This window comes from Centrocercus urophasianus, unplaced genomic scaffold (assembly GCF_019232065.1).
Source record: "Centrocercus urophasianus isolate 14NV4802_14NV808 unplaced genomic scaffold, USGS_Curo_1.0 seq_3, whole genome shotgun sequence".
NCBI lineage: Eukaryota > Metazoa > Chordata > Aves > Galliformes > Phasianidae > Centrocercus > Centrocercus urophasianus.
Genome location: NW_024884866.1, coordinates 1,997,280 through 2,016,981, shown reverse-complemented (window position 1 = coordinate 2,016,981; position 19,702 = coordinate 1,997,280). Strand labels below are relative to the sequence as shown.

Below are 19,702 nucleotides of genomic sequence, written 5' to 3'. Positions count from 1 at the left end.
CTGATCCATTTTTGCTTTCTAGAAAACTTCTAGGATTGTGCCTTTATTTTGGGAATGAGACAGGTTGCCTCTTGTTCTTGAGATCTTCTTCTTGCAATTAAATTAAAAAGGACTTGTTAATGGCAAATAAGACTGCTTGTATCAATACAAACCATGTTGGTAGATATCTTCCTTAAGGCAGCTTCTATGAGAGTTGCTTCTTTGGGAAGGCTTTGCAAGTCGGACAGGTATCTGCCAGCCCATTTTAATGTACCAGTACAGAAAATGTCAGAGTAAGTAAAATCAATTAACTATGATCAGATATGTTCATGTAGATAAGAATTAGGACTCCTGCAGTGAATTTGCCAAAAGTAGCTGGGCTTGCGTTCTAATTCTGAATACTAAATCAGCCGATCACTGACAGGGCCCCACAGAGACCTGATTGGCACACACAGTGAAACTCTACCCAGAGCTAGTAAAAACAACATATGTTCCCAGAAGCTGCTTAGGAAGCTCTTTAAGCACTGGTGAATATCTATGAAAGCTTTAGACCTTGAGAATAGAAACAAGGACAGCAGTAACCTCATAGTGAAGGAGCAGTGGCAGAACTATACTCCTGCAATAGCAACTAAATGGGTTAAGGCTAATACTTCTTAAACGAGTGTAGAAGTGGTTGAAATTCAGACCAAAACTCCAGTGCATACAGAAATTCTCTCAATGGGAGAAACTGCAGGAGGAGAATGAGTATAAAGTGAATCTCCAGTAATATGTATCACACATATCTAATATGTGACATTCAGGGATAGTATTCTGACACGTCTTTGTGAAATTCCTGCTTGCTGCTTTTACAGTCTGTATTATTTCAGGACTGTGGTGCTATTTCAGCATTTGAAGGGAATGTCAGAAATCATCACTGAAGAAGCATTTCTGCTTTTGCAGAGCATCGGATGCTCATGGCCAGAGGAAGAAGAGAATGACAATTTTTTTTTGCTAAAAATTAGTCGAAAGAGAAAATTCATTTTTTTAATGCTTTTTCAGGATCAGACAACTGATAAGTTGAACCATGCATGTAATGAAAGTTAGCAGAAAGCAAATAGATTAATCATATTATATGCTTCTTGAATTAGGACCCTGCTTATCTTTTGGAGATAAAAGGAAAAAAATCTTGACCTGACTACAGAAAACTGTAGGAAGGGTATTAGTGCCATGTGTATGCGCAATAGGAAATAGGTGGTAATGACAGCCTTGCCACAGTGTTACTTACGCAGTGTCTGCTCCTGATGGGCTGCTAAGTAGCACTTCCTGGCACTGCTGCTAGTTGCAAAGTGTGTTTGTGATTTTGAGACAGCCTATGCTCCTTTTATACCAAGGTACTGCAAGGTGACTCTACTGTATGGTGTGCATTTCTGTGCAGTTGCATACTCAAATGCAAGCTGTGCACTGGTCTTGTACTACATACCTCCCTTCTGCGTGGAGCAGGCGTGAACTTACACTACGTTTCAGTCCCAGAAGGATCATTTTATAGAGAAGAGGTACAATTGCAGGATGACTTTAAGTTGGCTGAAATATGAACAGCAGTGAACTGGCAGCAGCTCGGTCTCCGTTGCTGGTGGTGGGACCCAGAATGCTTATATTTTGGCTTATGCAAAGCTTTATGCTAGAGCACTGCTACCTTGGATTTGAGCAGAATCACATTTAGAAATTGCATGTAGATTTGTATTTCTGGAAAGCAAATGTTTGTTTCGGGTGAAATACCAGTGAAACGAATAGATCTTTATAGGCACACAGATAAAGCTTTTTGAAATTTTTGCATTTCTTTCCTCAGACTGATAACTACTCACACTACAAATTTCCATTACTTCCGATGTTTAAGATGTTTAAGCAAGCAGAAAGAGGGAAGGGAAAGCTGGGAGTGATGCTTTCTTCCGAGTCATCATTGAAATGTAACGTTTATCAATGTTGTGTACACCTCTGTCTGTATGGATAAATTAGTGCACCTGTATCTTAGTATTTGTTTAACTAGTTATGGATTATTTTAAGTGTGTACGGGGATACCATGGTAATGCTGTATAGAATCCTGTTAATTCTTTCTCTAAGGAGAAATCTGAGTGAGAAAAAAACATCTGATCATCAATCCTATTTGTGAAATAAGTTTGTATTTTATTTAGTAACCTTGCTTTTGTTTTAGATTATTTGAAGACATTATTTTTCAGAAACATAAAGTATGCTTGTATGGATATTATTTATGTCTTTGAATTCCTTTTCAAACACCAAGCATGTTTCAGCCTTATACTTTAGACTGGTATAATTTCCCAGAAATAATTTCCCAGAAAACAAAATACCACCATCTCCAACCTCAGTACAATTTTTATCTAGTTATGGAATAAATTGAAAAGCTATTGCAAATATACTTTTCAGCTCTTTATGAAATCATCTTACGTCTGCTTAGTCTTGGTTAGGACGTTATTTTGTTTTCGTGGAGAAAGGAAAACGAGGGAAGTTTGAAGGTTTTTTTTTGTTGTGCAAATGAATCTTTGTAAAAGTAATGAATAAAAACTGCAATCTGAGGATATCCAAATCTTATGTGTTACACTTAGGTGTTTCCACCATTTGCAGCAACAGGTGCTACAGGTGCTTTTTGAGCCAAACTGAGCAGCTTGACTTCAGCCTCTTTAAACCAGAACAGAGCAAAGAGCAAAGTCATATAGAACTGTGGCTCAGATTCAGGCAGACTGAGCTGAACCTTGATTAATTCCACATGTTGGCAGCTGTAATAGGAACATCTTGAGAAATGCCAGAGAGGTGTTGCAGCCAGAGCAGCTCCCACTCAGTTCCACGCAAAATAAAATGTGGAGTTTCACTTTGGTTGATTTTAGGACCTGCAGACAAGGTCTGCTCACAAACAGTGGAAGTTTAGGATTGTAGCAGATCATAGCTGTGTGTCCCAGCAGCTCTTCTCATCTAAAAAGTCAAAGGAGCGGAAGTGAATTTCATTCTTCCAAATCCTCTGTAATACGTAGTACGTGAATTCCATGTTTGTCAAGTAAGGTGATTCTCGCTCAGGGCACTACTGACTTCTTCAGTAGTGCAGAGGAGCTGGTACTGTGGAAAAAACAACATAGCTTATAATTTAACTGCATTTGTTTCATTGAATCCATATTTTACTAAACTAAGCCAGCTGTCTGGTCTTAGGTCTGCTTATTCTTTTAAAATTCTTTCTTAATACAAGTGGCTTTTATTTTTAGACTAGCTACTCGGAAATAAGATGGAAGGTTAGCTGTATGAAGTCAGGTGCTATTTTTGGTTCCGCATTAGTCTTCCCAGTTGTGCCACTAAAGGAAAGAATCTGTTATGCTGACTTATTTGAACTGCTGTGATTAATGCCTCTGTGGGCAAAGATATAATTCTGTCAACTGAAAATGCTGTGTTTTCTTCTTCAGACAAACTGGATTACAGTCACGAGTTTAACATTAGTTAATTCTGCTTCCAGTTTCCAACTATTTCCAAGTTTAGTATGGTTTTGTTTGTGTTACTCTTTGAATTGAGAAGTGGGGTTTTGAACTTCACTATCACATAATACACAGAAACAATCAACTCCTTTTTCAAGTACTGGATAATACTAAGGGAAAGGTTGCTCCAGGATATTTTTTGTTACAGAGAATGATGACATGTTTTGTATGGTGTGAGTGAAAACTGTTCAAAATGTACAGAATTTTAGTCCCTCTCTACTGCAATTGTTCCTATATCTAAATAGCTGCAAATAATTAGTGCAACATTTGAAATACTATTTTGCAGAAAGAGATCAGGTCTTCTGTTTGGACAACCAGTGAGTGGGCCTTGCCAAAAAGTTCTACAGTACTGAAAGATACATGATAGGAGCACACATATTGTGCATATTTCTAGAGCTTATTTTTCTGGCAGTCATTTCCGTTGCAGAGAAGTTGATCTGTCTGTTTGAAATGCACCCAACTGCAATCTCCCATTTCCACATGTATTCGTTTTCTGAATTCAACTCTAGAGAAATTGAAAAATAGATGCAAAAACCTGTTTATATTTAAAATTAAACTAAAATGTGGTATGTGCTGTATTCTGTCATCTGTTCCACATAGCTGCATGAGTTCTGGTGCCCTGACCAGTCTGTTTATGCAGTCTTTCTGCATTGTCATACTGTATTAGGCGTTTCCTGGGCTTACTGCCAAACTTTTTCCATTTACAAGGCAGCAGGCAAATACTTAACATTTGTTTTCTTTCTTACTCTTCAGATTCCCTGTAGGACAGAAGGATTTTGTCTCCTTCATTTTCACTGCTGTTCCTCATCACAGGGTATCTGTGAAAGAAGGTTCATTTTCTGATTATGACTCTAAAAATGTGTCACAGTCCATGATTAAATAGTCATTTAGAAAGTTGGCCTAGGAGCATTATTCTTCTTTTCTTATGGTTTTTTTTTCAGTTTTTTTCCCCCATTTTTCCTGAATAGGGTAACAAGCTGTCTTTCAATATTTACAATGTTATTTTTTAAATATACATGTATATTCAAGAAACTTAATTATTTTCTAGCTGTCTATTGAACTTCATGAAAGAAAAGTTAATCAGACAATATCCTGTTCTAGCCTAGAAATCAGACTGTAACATATAGCTTTATGGAAATGTACAGCAGCTTAGTGAGGGGATAGTACTTCATCCATCCATAGAGAGAAAGGAGATGTTTCACAAACTGGTTAACTGAGATTGTTAGGATGGTGTTACAGTATCTAAATAATTGATAAAACATTTTTTAAAATACTATTTATTTTGTTCAGAAATATAGGAGATTATTATAAAGGAAAGTCTTTGAATTTCAAAGTAAATTTGCTGGTTTCAAATTCACCAACATGCACAGACGTGTAACAAATCAGGTAATGAACTTTTTCATTTTGTAACAGCTGTTAGTTTTGCATTCTTTCTGTGTGACTTGACCTAGTTAAGCCTCAAAGATGGCAAGTGCTTCTTCTCTATACCAGCAAGAATTTTATTATTCTAACTTAGATTCCAAATTTACCACATATTTAGTCTAGCAGTGTTTTTGTTGCTATTCCTGTGTACTCTAATGTGGGCTTCCATGCTTGTCTGGTTCTTGCACAATTTATTTTTCACCTGTTTCTAATTCACTTAGCGTGGTTGCCCTTGACACTGTAATTTCTGCCAAGTGAACATGTTGTTAATTAAAAAGAATACTGGCAATTCCAGTGTTTTTTGGTTTTTTGTTTTTTTTTAAGAAGGGTATATCAAGGATTCACTGGTTTATGACTTATCTTTGTATGTGTCTTCCAGGATGTGTCCTGGCTACTGGTTTGGCTTCTCTCTCACAGTTTACTGAAGACCTGTCTGGAAATGCGTTTCAGTATAAACAGGCAAATAGCTGCCTTAAGCTAGTGCTGAACCTCTTTTGTTCTGGTCTCAGTTTGAGTAGTGAAGGACACTGATGATTTAGTAAGTAGTTAAGAATAATGGTTAAACACATCCATCTCTTTTGGCTTGGTCAAATTGTTCTGAGTCAGTGCAGAGACACAGAGGAAGTTCCAAGGTAAGAAAATCTGTGTTAAAATCACAGTACTCAGAAGGAAGGGGTGGGACTGCCCTTTTTACCTTCCTCTTTGAGTTTCGGAGGATGCTGAGAGGAAGCTCTTCCTTTTCAAAGTTAAGTCTGCCCTTGCTGGTGGTGATGGATCTGAAATAGAAAATGGCCAACTCCCCTATTTCTGCAGGACTGCTTTCCTTGTACTTTGCTCTTTAGGACATGGACAAACTCTTGAACCTCAGCAATGCTAACTTTGTTTGAAAAAGGGAAACAAAAATGATGATTACAAAGCTAGCCTGTCTGGTAAAATAGACAAATATTTTACTTTTGCTTACTCAGAAAAAAAAAGTTGCAAAGGGCAAAACTGTCAGGACAGCAAGCTGTGATCTGGTCCAGTCAAAGATGAGTAGCATTTCTTGGGAGAGAAGTGGAGACCTGTCAGACTGAAGGTAATAGTCTGGAGGTTATATCTAGTTCTGTCACAGTGACATTTAATATGTTATTATGTTTTTTGGTAGCAATTGATGGCGGGAAAAATAAATAAATAAATAAATAAATGAAACAACACATTGCATTTTTTTAAGAGCTTCAGCCTTTAATGCTTGTCACTACTACTGAGCTGAAAAACACATCCACAAATCCAGCTTTACTTGGCATATCATTTCTCTTAGTTTTTCTTTTGCATTGTATTTTATGCACTTCCTTTTTCAAATATTTATACCATATCCTGTTTTCCTGAAGTCAGTAAATATATTTTTTTTTCTTTATTGTTTAAAAAGAAATGAAAATAATCCTGTCTATCTTTTTCAGTTTGGATGTTGTAGTTCAATTTCCGTCTGATATGGGGATTTTGTCATCCCGAGCAGATTTCCCCAGACACAGGGTGTGGTTCTGCAGACTTAAAATGAACAGTCCTGTTGCTGTTATTTAAATTGAATCAGCCATGCTAAATTGAATCAGTCCATTTCTCTTTACAGCTCATCATTCTATGTTTAGGATGAAACATAGCTGTGCAGCTGGAATAAATAACAATTTATTCAGTGAACTCTTGGCTGGAAGGTGTTGATACTGATCTGCTGTGTGGTGTTTTTTTTGATTTGTCACTAATTGTATTATCTGTATTTCAAAGTTACATCACAAGCGTATGTGCTAAAAGCTTGAATTTGTTTGTACTAGAACATGAAACTAGTTAAAACCCCCAGGTAATAATTAAGGAACACAGTATTATTCACTTCAGCGTGTAAATTTCTTTCCATTCAACATAACTGCATTTGAGACGACTGGATACCTTAAGGATATCTTCTCTTTGTGAGCTGTTGCATTGTTATTTGTCACGAATAAAGTAAAAACAGCATTGTCATCATCTGTGGATGAAGAGGTCAAATACTGTTATGCTTTACATCCAGTTTTGCTACGTCAAGAGCAGTATAGTTGGCTAGGCCTTCCACTCTGGTTGCCAGTCATTGCTGCCTGCCCATTACTTGTTCTTCTGGCTCACACTGTGACACTGGATGCTTCGACATGGCTTGAATGCTACTGGTGTAACACTATTTCTCCCATGGAGATGTATACCATTTCTTTATAAAATAGCCAGGAAAGGATAAGATAGATGGTACTTATGTCAACTTCTACTGTGAATTCTTGTGTGAGGAAAGTATACATAAGTCTATGGAAATAAATACCTTTTTTTTTTTTTTTTTTTAAGGGGCACTTTCAAGGCTATTCCAGTCATCTTTTGTGCACAGATCATTGTAGATTCATTGGTGTGTAGAACTGCTCTATAAACAGCAAAAGGATGATACCACGCATGGTATCATACGTGCATCTCCATGTATTTCTCACAATCTGACATAAGACCCATCATTCTGTCCTCTCCACCTTACAGCTTGGATATTACTCTGGACGTGTTAAGGAATCAGGGAGAAGCTTCATATTAGAACCAGATTCATTTTAGTACAGCATTCAAATGTAACTAGCTCAAAACAGCACTACAGTGGCACTAGAGGCACAAGCAAACAAGTGATGGGTGTACAGCCTGTGGGAACGGCCCCCACTTTGGGACTTGGGATGTGAGCTTGTGCTTCACAGAGAGCTTCTTTCTCTTTGCAGTGGTGCATCCTGGATGACTATTCTGAACGCTTTCTCATAGCTTTTCTTATAATGGTGGGTTTGAGTTGGCTGTTGAGCTCTCTGCCCTCCTACTCCTTGCAGGTGGTAAGGATATTTAGTCTTTTTTTTTCTAAAGCTTGCTTTTGCTTCAGTGGTGAGGCTTCTGGCAAAAGAAAGAAAAAAATCTGAAATCTCTGGAAATGGCAATGTTCAGTTATTAATAGAGAAGGTTATTAAGTAGAGGGGATGTGAGCATGTTAGCAAGACTCTGAAATTTGTACAGCCTTTTGAATCAAGTTGTTACTGCCTCTTTGGTAGCAATTTCAAGTGCAGCTTAAAATGTCTCCAGGCAGTGTGACTAGATTGTTGTAAAGACGGTAGGACAAAAATAAAAGGATTTCATTAGAGGCTGGAATCCTTTGTCTCCCTAACACAGTGAAAGAAATACTCGATACTGCAAGTGGCACAGCATGAGGACGGTACTGGAGGGGCACCTGCTGCTGCTCTGGGTGAGCTGCCATGACAACTGTGCTGCTTCTGGCTGCCTGGTCTCTTCTTGCAGAGCACACAGGGTCATTGGTATTCTGAGTGCTGCCTGCTGCAGGCAGCAGCAAGCCCTCCCTCCAGATATGCCAGTATTTGCCATTATCACCCTGGGTAAAATATGCAAATGGTGCTGACAGGTAGCTGGAAAGGAGAAATACCCGTTTCCCTAGAAACAATCATTTGTTTTACTTGGTTAATTAAATGGTTTTACCAAATAGTTCCACCTTCCCTAGCTTCTGCCTGTTTTTTATTCCCAAATCCCATTCAGGGTATGCAATGTCAAAAAAGAATGTTAAAAATAATAGAGAAGGGGTGGGGAAGGTTGGGAGTGGGAGAGGATGTAAAGCAATTACACAGGAAAATGCTGATCAGATTAGTTTTAAGAATTGTCTTGCTACCTGTAATCTTCTTTTTTTTTTTTTTTTTCTTAGAGTGAATTAAAAGCAGTTCAGTGAGATTTATTTTGTGGCATTATTGGTTTTAATTTGTTCTAAATTAGATATTTACTCCTACACAAACTGATTTCTTGAGGCTTAGTTGCTTTTTTGTTCTTATTTTTTCCATGATCTTTAGTTTTGTCTCTTGAGTCTAAAGCATTTGTCCTTTTTAAAGCCTCATCTTTCTTGAAATAGATTGTAACAATAGTACTTTAACAGTTAAAAACAGAATGAGCTGTGAAGGGCATGGAAGGAACTCTGTATTTTGTTTTTTTCTAGATTACCTTTTAAGAAAAGGGACAAGTAGTGGTTTGGTTTGGTGTGACATTTAAAGATGAAAATTAAATACATTAGAGCGTTAAGAAAAATCTTACAGAAGCAAAAATTTGAACAGAGTTTGCTCACAAGCCATTAGTGCAAGAATACCAGAAGCTTTAATGCTACTTATCAGTAGGGTTTCTAGCTGCAAAGCCATTACCATGCACATATCGGCAAAAGTACAGGTAGAAGAAGTACAAGAGGAGCATGTCTTGGAGGTAAGGGGCAGTAAGTATTTACATTCTTGGCTGTGAGTGTTCCTGCACATGAGGAATAGCTAAAGTACTTGAGAACTACGACGACTGTTATTATAGAAGAACATTAGAGTAAAAAGGAGTACACAAACTTAATAAGAGTTGCTGACTAACGGAAGATTTACCATGTGAAAATGCTACATTTGTTTATTTTAACCTGTATGTTTTGCCATTAAGGTGACATGCTTGCAGGACTTCTTTGGAGATGATGATGTCTTCATTGCATGTGGCCCTGAAAAATACCGGTATGCTCAGGATGACTTCGTTTTGGATCACAGTGGTAAGACTGCATTTCCTGAACCCAATAGAAACAAATTCATTGAGGTCTTTCCTAACCTCTGGTCAATCCTCAAGAGCTATATGATATAGGAAAATATGTGTTGGAATATATTTCCATATCACTTAAAGCATTTTTCCCAACCCATCATCTATATTCTGTACATCAGTTAAAATCCACCAACAAACATGATCTGTTTTCTTAGGAAACAAATCCTGTCCTTAAACTTGCCTGGAAAACAGCATTTTAAAAAAGTTCACTTACATTTCTAATATAAGTGTAATTTCTAAAATTGCATTTTAAAAGGTTCACTTGCATTTCTAGTGTTTCTAAAGCCAGTTACAAACATTTTCTTTTGACAACTGCAGACTACAAGATGGTCTCCATGTTATTGTCTTCATGTGAGTTTTGAAAAATCTTATACATAACTGCTAATTTCATGTCTCAGATTGTCCTGATAAACAATTCATATATCATTCTTGAATGCTGTAGACCAAATGTTGTGCTTGTTTATATTGTGAAAGTTTTGTGGGTAGCAGTAATTGCCCTGGCAAGAATCATCAGATTATTTGAGGTTCACTTTGGATTGTATATTTATGCTGTTTTTTCTAATTGCTATAAACAATCTTATTCGATTACAAAATCTTCTATTATATTAAGTAATATAGTTATATGCCTAACCACAGTGTTTTATACACCTGAATGCATTGGCAAATTCAGCTCTCTCCCATTTTACTGTTATTGCCAGCATGCTGCTCTTCTAGAACTACCAGAGTATGTTGATTCAAATAAATGGTAATTTTTACATACGGTTTTAAACTAGCTGAGGTCCAGTTGTATTCTTGTGCAGCCATAAGAGAACATGACCCTGTTACCTCACACTGCAAATTCTAGTCTGGACAAAAATATAAATACCCTTGGTTAAAAGTTTGCTTTTCCCATACTAACATGTGCAGACTAACCACGCTGATTTCCTTACTGAGAAACTAGAAACTGAGGGTTTCTTTCTCGCTTGGTCTCTTCACCATCAATGGGCCTTGCTTTGTTTAATACTTTTGGAGGACTTCATAGATAAATAGATAAAAGCAATTTCAGTACAGAGTGGATCATGCCTGGGGCGTACAGCTCTACGTATCATTTTTGATGATGACTTGATAGCATAGTCATGGCATTGCCATTACAGTGATGAATAACAGGGACAAAATTAAGAAGGAAAACGATATGATTAGATGGGGAGAGATTTGCAATAGATGCTAACTGTAGGAATTTAAATTTTTCAAAAATGTCAATACATGTATGATTATTTACTCCTTTCCTATTTGGGTTGTCCTTTATTTCATGATATATAGTTGATGGTAAATTACAGTAATCTGTTGTCTCAGCATTTTGGAAGCAATAGGCATTTTTCACCTCTTTAAAAATTGTTCACAACATCAGTTTCTTGCAAAAGAAGGTAAAATAAGCTTGCTGTGCATTTACCCTACATGAAGTTGCCATTTCAGCACACAGAATTTACTGAACTATCAGAGGAACATTGTCACTGACTGACTTCAATCATTTGGCCGCGCATAGGTACAAACTTGAATAATGATCATAATCCAAGTTCAAGACTTTGAATATGACATGTGAAATGTTACATAAAGCATTTGGCTCAAAAAATTTTTTATGATGTGTGGGTTAAGTCCTGAGATTGCTTCATTCAGCTTGGCAAGCATATTGGGAAAATACTGATGTTTTTTTCTGGATAATAAACAGCAACTGCAGGGTTTGCAGAAAGCTGGTACACTGGATTGTGTTTGAAATTCCACCTGCTTGGTTTGCAGAGTGCCGTGTTATGAAATCGTCTTACTCCCGATCATCTGGCATGAGGTATTCAGGGTCCAAAAGTCCAGGACCTTCACGTCGAAGCAAATCACCTGCATCAGGTACAACTTCTAGGATGAGCACATAAAATACACTCAAGCAGTTGCTTAAGGGGTTGAAAAAGCTATTGGCTCTTTGTGAAATACAACTAGTATGCTTTCTTTCCTGATAAAAATGTTTTACCTGTTTCTCACATAGATTTAGTACTAGTTTATAATAAAACACACATTTATTTTTGAGTCCTGAGAAGAAATGTTGTTTCTATTTATTAATTAACAGGCACAAAAAGTTCGATTCTGAGAAGATTGGAATAATTTGTGCCAATAGTTTACCTGGGATATGCTTTCAGCATAGCAGTTAATTTGCTTGAAAACTTAACTATAGGATGGCTATGTGGTTGAATTGATGTTTATAGACTATAGCCTTAAATGTTTTGAATTCAGAAGCTTCTTCCTATGTAAACCAAATAATGTCAAAATACAGGATTTTGTTATTTGAAGCAAGTTTAGGAGCTATTCTGGAATATAATTACTCATTAACAGAGATTTTTTTTTCTTGTACTCTGTATAATTTCAAAGTAAGGTTCATGTTGTGTATTTGACGGAAGCGTGACTGAATCCCATCTGTTCCAAACACTGAGTCTTTTATACAAATAAATAGAAAGGAGAATCTTGTTTTTCCTATTCTAGTTTTGCATTTAATTTTTAAATAAAACAAAACTCAATTGATTTCTTTCTCTCAGACCTGAAGAAGTAGTCCTGAAATCAAACCACTGAATATGTAAATAGACAGTGCTCTGTTTCAATTGTAATTATATGTGTGTAAGCTCCTGTGCCTCTATTCAAAACTACAATATGTTCCAAATTCTCACATCCATGTCAATATTTATTGCTTAATAGATGCTGGTTAAAGTCATTTTATGTCTGTGAGATCTTTAGAAGTGGAATATTTATCTTCTGTTTGCAAAGTTGGTATATTTAACTGGAAAGCCTCAAATGGTGAGTTTCAGGAATGGCCTGTATTTCATACAAGACTGTTAACTGCAGTCAGATTGCACAGGACATATATAGAATATATTCATTATCAATAGTGAATTTTAGGCAAAGTATTTAGAAATCAGCACTGCCATTTCCTAATTTATTTCTCCTTGGACACTTCCATTGGTTAGCTTAATCTGAAAATTTATCCAAAGTGTCTGCTGTTTATCCTTCTATTTACTTGCCTTTTTTTCTCATGTAATGTTATCTTTTTTTTTTTCCCCTTCTTTCTTTCATGCATGTTCAGAGCTGTTTAATAACTTTTCTCCTTAATGTCTTTTTCCTTTGTGTCAAATATATGAGTACAGTTAAGAAGGGTGGCCACTACTCCAGTGCTCATTCTTCAGCAAAATCCCCAGGTGAGCCATTACTGTTATGGCTGTATATCACTAGTGTGTCTCCTTCCTCTCCATTTCCACTTTCCTCTGCATCTGTGAGTATTTTTAAGATTGAAATGCACATTTTGCATTTACTGAGCCAGACCCATAATGCATCCATTATTCTTGTGAAAAGTAGGTCTTTGACTGAGATAATCTAAATGACGCTTTATAGTTGTTTGTTGGACATCTGCTACCATTGTTAATGTTAAATTAATCTTACTACAAGCAGAAAAGCATTCTGAGAAGCAGAATAGAAATGTTCAGGTAGTGGAAAAAAACAAGAGAGGCGCTGACAAGAGAGGTGCAGAAACTTGTACCACACCTTTTTATTTGCAGCCTCTTGCTCTTCTTTTTTTCTTTTGGTGTTTTAGAACCAAGGCTGGAATGACAAGAAACCTCTTTCAACCTTCAGTTCCAAGTGAAAATTTTGCTGGTATTACTCTGAAACACTAAATCTCTTTCAAGTAATTTATGTTTTCATTAGCAAATAAGTTGTGACTTTGGACCATATTAAAAGTGTTGACTTTTACCTTTACAATTTTAAAGGTATTCACAGGTTTTACAGTATTCAGCATTCCACTACAGTGAATTGTCACTTAACGTGTACTAGTTAAGGAAAAACAGAGTAGATTCTTTTTTTCTTTATGTTCAAGCTGCTTTTTCGGTGTAGAAAGAAAACTCAAAAGTACTTACACTTAGAAAATACTTAAGATTGCAAGTTTTGCATATACATGAAATAATCAGCAAATCAATTCAGCAAACAAGCTAAGTGCTAAAAATAAATACAGATTGCTTCTGTTTTCCAAGTTAAAAAAAAAAAAAAGTACTGCTGTCTGCAGGGGGGTTGGACTCAATCTCTAGAGGTCCCTTCCCACCCCTACAATTCTGTGATTCTGTGATCTACAGACATCCCTTTCAGATCCTTGGCAGAGTGTGCTACGTATTGTATAACAACAGAAGGAAAATAGTTGGAAGGAACCTCAGGAGGTCATTTAATCACACCCCTGGCTCAGAGTGCCACCACACTTGTCCAGCAAGCACAGAGCTGGAATACTGTGAGTGTATGGTGGGACATTCTTCCTTAAAAGAGGGAAGATTGTTAACTAGCCAAACTCTCAGGTACAGCTTAGTGGTTCTGCCATTGCTTAAAAGGGTGAGAGTGACTTAGAGATGGAGATGACTTATGGTGTAGGCTTCAATGGTTATGTTCAGGAAAGACTGTCTTATCTATGAGTTTCATAAAAAAGAATTTGTGAAGAAACAAAATTGTTTTTCTTCTGTAGTAATAATTGGTCTTTTTTTGTTCATGTACTTTACAGCTGGGAACTACTTCTAACAGCATTTACTAGCCCTTCTCATCTTCATACTTGCAAATTCCTTTCAAAACAACAAGGCGCTGACATGCTCAGTTCAAAGAAGTTTATGTAAAACAAAGTGATGAAAAGCAGCATATTTACAGATCTGCACGAGGGACATATGCTTCTAAATTCCTTTTACTTCTTTAAAAATGCACTTCAGCTGAAGTTACTTATCTATTGCTTGTGTGCAACCCTTGTTAAAGTCAAACTCAAAACTATGTTGAAATTCTAAATATCTTTTGCAGAAAAAAATAAATTCTTAGTCCTGTAACTGGTTTGGGAATCAATTTAAAAAATTTCAAGACAGACTTATTCTATAGCTAAATATTTGTACCTTAACACCACACATGAGAGATACAGTTATGAAGAACAAGAATTTCTGGAAGTCGCAGTGCAGTCAGCCTGGACTACTAACAGGTAGACTGCTGAAGCTGAAAAAAACGTATTTAGATTACACTCAAAAACAGCAAAAAAACCCACAACCAACAAACCATCAAAAATTGTGTTCTGCAGAATGTTATACCTGAAAAGTATTGTATTGATACAAAAGTGAGAAAAAGACAGCCTTGTGTTTCTGCTTATGAAAACTTCCTCTCCCTATATTTTGTTGTGCAATATCACAGTAAATTCTGGAATGTAAAGAGATTATGTCTATTATAAAAGCTCTCACACTTGCGAAGTACAGAGTTGACTTTTTAAAATTCTGAAAGAGCAATGTGATATTTGTGTATTCTCTTAAACCCATATATAGCCACATGAGTTTTGGGTGAACAATTTTGTGGCATGTGATCACATAATTTATTCCTAATTGATGACGAGTCTCTTTTGATCTTTATGCACAGATTTGAGTGATATCTAGTCAGAAAGAGATATTATGTTTTAGAGCTAGTTAGGTGGGTTTGTTTGCTTGCTTTTAATCATCTTCCATTTGTTTGCTTGTATTACTTTTGGCAGTTAATGGAACACCAAGCAGTCAATTATCCACTCCAAAATCTACAAAGTCCTCCAGTTCTTCACCAACAAGCCCAGGCAGCTTTCGTGGACTCAAGGTAAGTATCAGATCCATAAAAATACTCTATTCTGTTATTAATTGGTGTATTACAGTAACACTGAATAATAGTTTCAAAAAAAAAAAGGTTATAATTCTATGGAGCAGCCTTGCTAGTATGAGGTTAAAGTCAAGGTTAGAGTGCAAGAGGGAGCTGATGTACGACTTCTGTATTTCATCTCGCAATCTTTGTGTCTTGTCACCATCTTTGCAGGGTGGTGAACTGAGCTTAAGGAAATCTGAAGATGTTGACAGTGGTTTGAATACGCCAATTAATCCTTCAGGTTTTGCACTGTTTTGTAGATGGCATAAATTCTCGGAGTAATTTATATCCCCTTAGCATATATTAATGTAGTATCCTCTTCAAAATAGTTTATCATCCTGCAGCACTGCTCAAAATTTCATCTGAAGCACCCTTCCTTCACCTGTGGCACAGAATTTCACTACTTAATGCAATCTCCTGCCAAAAAGCATGAGAGGGATTCCTTTGAGAGCTGCCTGAAATCTGGCAGACTTTTCTCTGTGTTGCACCAAGAGAATTCTCTGCCTCTTGTATGAAAGAATGGCAACATCTATAGTTCTTAGAGGCTTCCCGGAGCCTTTTACTTGGTAAAATTAAAGGAATGGTCTGGAGCACACAGCAGAGAATCATACTGCTGCATTTGCGCAGCTCTCCTTTCAAGGAGAATTTTCTTATGGAATCATGAATTGCAGCTTTTGTGGAAGCAGACTACATGGTTTTCTGTCTGATTATTCTGATCAAGTAATAGCTCCCTTTGGTGAGCACAACAGTTGTGAAGAGGCTGCAAAATTCTGTGGAGAACTGTTGTCTGAATTAAGGGTCTGGCTAAAGAAGTGATTTGAATAGTATTTAGATCTGTTTTTTTGACATGCTAATTGTTACCACGTCTTTGTTTTGTGAAGAGTAATCTTTTCTCCAGATACTTGAGAAAAGACTTCGATTTCCATGTTAAATTTCAATATATTTTAGTGTTTGGCTCATTGAGACAATTCATATTGATGAGCTGTACTATTCCATAGCTGCTTTTTGTCCAAAGCAACATAGATTGATCTTTGTTTACAAAGCACTTTCAAGAGCTGCAATAGTTCAGATATTGAAAATTGTAACCGTGGTCTTAAATTCGTCTTGACAGCTCTTGAATAAATTTATGGTAAAGAATGCCAAAATTAGTGGACATGAGGCTCTCAGCTGCTCAGTGCAATACTTAACAAATGCTCGTTACTGAAATTATAAGTTTAGAAACTGGATAATTAGGGTTTTTTTTTTCCTCTCCATACGGTGTTCAATAGATTAAAGCTCCATTAAGAAAGAGAGAATTCTGTTAGTTTTTCAAGCGTTTCTCTGTGAAGTGGATGTGTCCTGTTTTCCCTTCACTGTCAATTTCAATGAAGTAGACTGCTGTACCTTTTCATCTAGGAGTTTAATTGATGCTAGATATTAATGAGTCTTCCTGTCTTCCTGTCAAGTCATTCCTATATAACAAAAAAAACCACCAACTATAAATGAATCATCTCAGACCTGATGTGTCACTGAAGTAGTGAGTATCCCTTATTTTATCCCATTGAGATGTATCTGCTCCAGCTGCGTTCCTGAGACTAAAGATAGGAAAAATTAGTGGGTGAATCTCAGGATAATCTCCAAAAGGATGAAGAACACTGTGCAATTTCCTGGTTATGTTCTAGTATTAATGACAGTTTCAGTGGAAAATATCAACATAAAAACAGTAACAGAGAAACATTTTTAATGCAAAACAAGATTATTTTAAGAAACCCATTGCTATTACTCTAAGATTGATCTTGGCAAATCCAATGACAAAAACAGCAGGAAAGCACAGACCAATTTCAGTATTTTGAGATTACTGGTGCTCTCTATTATTGAAGAATTCCTTGTTGCTACAACTGCATCACTGCACAGACAAATAATCTGGTTTTCTGTGCTTATTTAAAGGTACCATGAACTGCAGCTGAACGAAAATGAGGATATAAATAAATACTGTGGCAGACAGTGAAGGTATAAAGAATATTTCTGAGGATTTTTAGGCTTTGTAAATGCAGTATTATAGCTGCCTTTTCCTTTAAAGTGAAGCCTTCTCAGTCCACAAGGATTCTTTCTGTTCGCACTGCTTTATAAGTACAAGTGCAGAATCTCCTTGCAGAAAACACTTCTGATGAACAGCTTATCTTCTAAGAGAAAGGTTTTACTTCTGTTCCTTTTTGGCTCTCCAAATAGAGCACCCATATGCTATTAATTGTTCACTGCATACATTAAGCCCATGTGCTCTACAACATTCCGATTTTGTAAAAGTGTTTAAAAATTTTTTCTGGACTCTCAAATGATATTGAAGTCATCAGAATTTATGCTATGGCTGCAGAATAATAAACACTACACAATTCTCCTACAACCTTAAATAAATGCCTGTAGTCCAGTAAGTGAAAAATAAAGATACACCACTATGTTGCCTTTTGACTGTAACTGCATGAATAAATAATAGCACACATTAAAGAAGCAAGTAAAGTTGCGTACTACTTTCCTTTTGTCATTATGTTTTTAACCTCACAATCTGAGCTCATTACTAAGCAGTTAACCTATTGTAGTGGTTTGTTTCAAGGTAAGGATTTAGGTATAACAAATAACAGACAGGGGCATGAACTACATGGTTACTTGTTACTTGCTGTTGGTTCTCAATGTGTGTTTATAGACCAGGATATGTAATGTTAAAAAGGGTTCTTTGACTCCTAGCTCACCTGGTACATGTGTTACTAAGCATGACATGTATCATAAAAATCATCAGAGACTATAGTATGTATGAGATTTTGAACAGTAGTGTTGTAATATCCTTACTTGGGTGTGTTTTGTTGTCTCTTACTGGAATCAAGTACTCTGAAGTCTTACCTTCTTTTTTTTTTTTTTTTCCTTAATAAAATTATACTTTGCAGATGAGGCATTTCTTAGAATTGCAATTATGCTAAGCAGTAGTGTTTGAATTTGTCTTATGTTACTTTTTTGACTTACTGAGCAAATGATCGAAGAGAAAGGGCATTAACACCCAATCCAGCAATTAAGTTAAGCACTTGCTTAATTTTAAGCTATTGATTAGTCCCTTTTACTTCAATGGGACAGTTAATTTACTTAAAGTTAAACATGTGCTTAAGTGATTTGAGAGATCAGTACCTATCTCCATCAAGGCAGTAATAATTAGTATTGTATGCACGTTTGCCTGTTAGCAATGGCATATTAGGGATATATGCAAGGAATTATCCAGCCTAGGCAACAGCAGTTCTGAGAGGAGTTCTTTAAGTGTTGCTTTTGGTAAATCTACAATTAAGTTTCTTTCTTGTTCATAGAGTAGATAAAAAGACTTGGCTATTCGGTGATGGGAAGAAAACCAATGTATTCAACTCTATGTTATCTCTGCCTTGGGTTCTCTGAAAGCTTTACATAATATGGTGAAACTCAGAATCTCTTTAGGAGAAACAGTAAATCTTTGCATGGTTCTTCAGTGTTACCAGAGCAGTGCAACAAAATGTATTTATATTGTTTTTATCTTAGAGATTTGTTAGTACTGAGCATTGTAATAAAGCACTTACGTACACGTACAGCCATGTACACCAGACCAGGCAATTCGGTGACAGAAGTCTTCTGACAAGTGAAACAGACACAAAGACACCTTTAGGTGGGAAGCAGTAACACTGCAGAAAAAAAAAAAAAAAAGCTCTAGAAGGCACTATCCCATATGGCTACCAAGAAGTTACTTATTGAATGTGGGGGAAAAAAAAACCAACACCAAAACATTTCTACAAACATTTGTATCATGGACAGTTTATCTAACCTAAGTGCAAAGGTTAGTCAATTAAGGTACCATTCTACTTCAGTAGAATGTGAAATTCAATCTGTGGATCCTTCCTGAGACTCTCGTTGGATGAAAAATAAAATCCCACCAGATGTACACTTATCTCAGATTACCTTCTTACTTTTTCCATCTTTTTATATAAACACAATTTTTCTGAGGTATGGTAGCATTTTGACTCAAAAGACATTTAAAAGTCTTATGTACTGGGTGAGTAGCATTAACTGAAATGAAGACTGACAAGCTGCTGTTTTTTTATCTCCCAAATCATAGACTCAGGCTCTGAAACAGATCTTCAGGGACCCTGGCCAGTCCCTCCCTACTTACCCATCACCTTATACTTGCATACTCATTTTACTTCATCTCTTGAATTCTGTGATGATTTAAAAGCTTTTGTGATTTTCAATTGATTTTTTTTTTCCTGGATACTTCAGATGTTGAAAGAAAAAAGAAAAAAAAAATCCTACTTTGATTATTTGGCTGTTATATGGTAGAAAGAGGTGTCATACAATGAGGTAATAATATTGCCTTGGGTCTGAGTTTTCTATGACTTGCATATGAGAGAGAAGGTGGATGTATGTCCTGTGCACAGTGTAAGGGGAGCAGTACTGAAGGTGCTTACAGTGTAGACTAGAACACAGGAGGAGGAGTTGTTGCAAAGTTTAATCTG

General features: G+C 36.4%; 1 protein-coding gene across 5 annotated transcripts in view; it reads left to right on the top strand.

Moving 5' to 3' along the window:
• DCLK2 (doublecortin like kinase 2) overlaps nucleotides 1-19,702 on the top strand; it is a 79,153-nt gene that overhangs the window by 31,194 nt on the left and 28,257 nt on the right. For 3 of the 5 annotated variants that reach the window (XR_006170489.1, XM_042828430.1, XM_042828429.1), the window contains exons 3-6: nucleotides 9,378-9,480; nucleotides 11,301-11,402; nucleotides 12,686-12,736; nucleotides 15,070-15,164. Coding sequence is in view for 3 of the 5 variants with exons in the window: in XM_042828430.1 (XP_042684364.1) it covers nucleotides 9,378-9,480; nucleotides 11,301-11,402; nucleotides 12,686-12,736; nucleotides 15,070-15,164 (351 nt within the window). In the remaining 2 variants the exon portion in view is untranslated. The remainder of the gene's footprint in view (nucleotides 1-9,377; nucleotides 9,481-11,300; nucleotides 11,403-12,685; nucleotides 12,737-15,069; nucleotides 15,165-19,702) is intronic. The other 2 variants (XR_006170490.1, XM_042828431.1) reach the window with 1 other exon arrangement.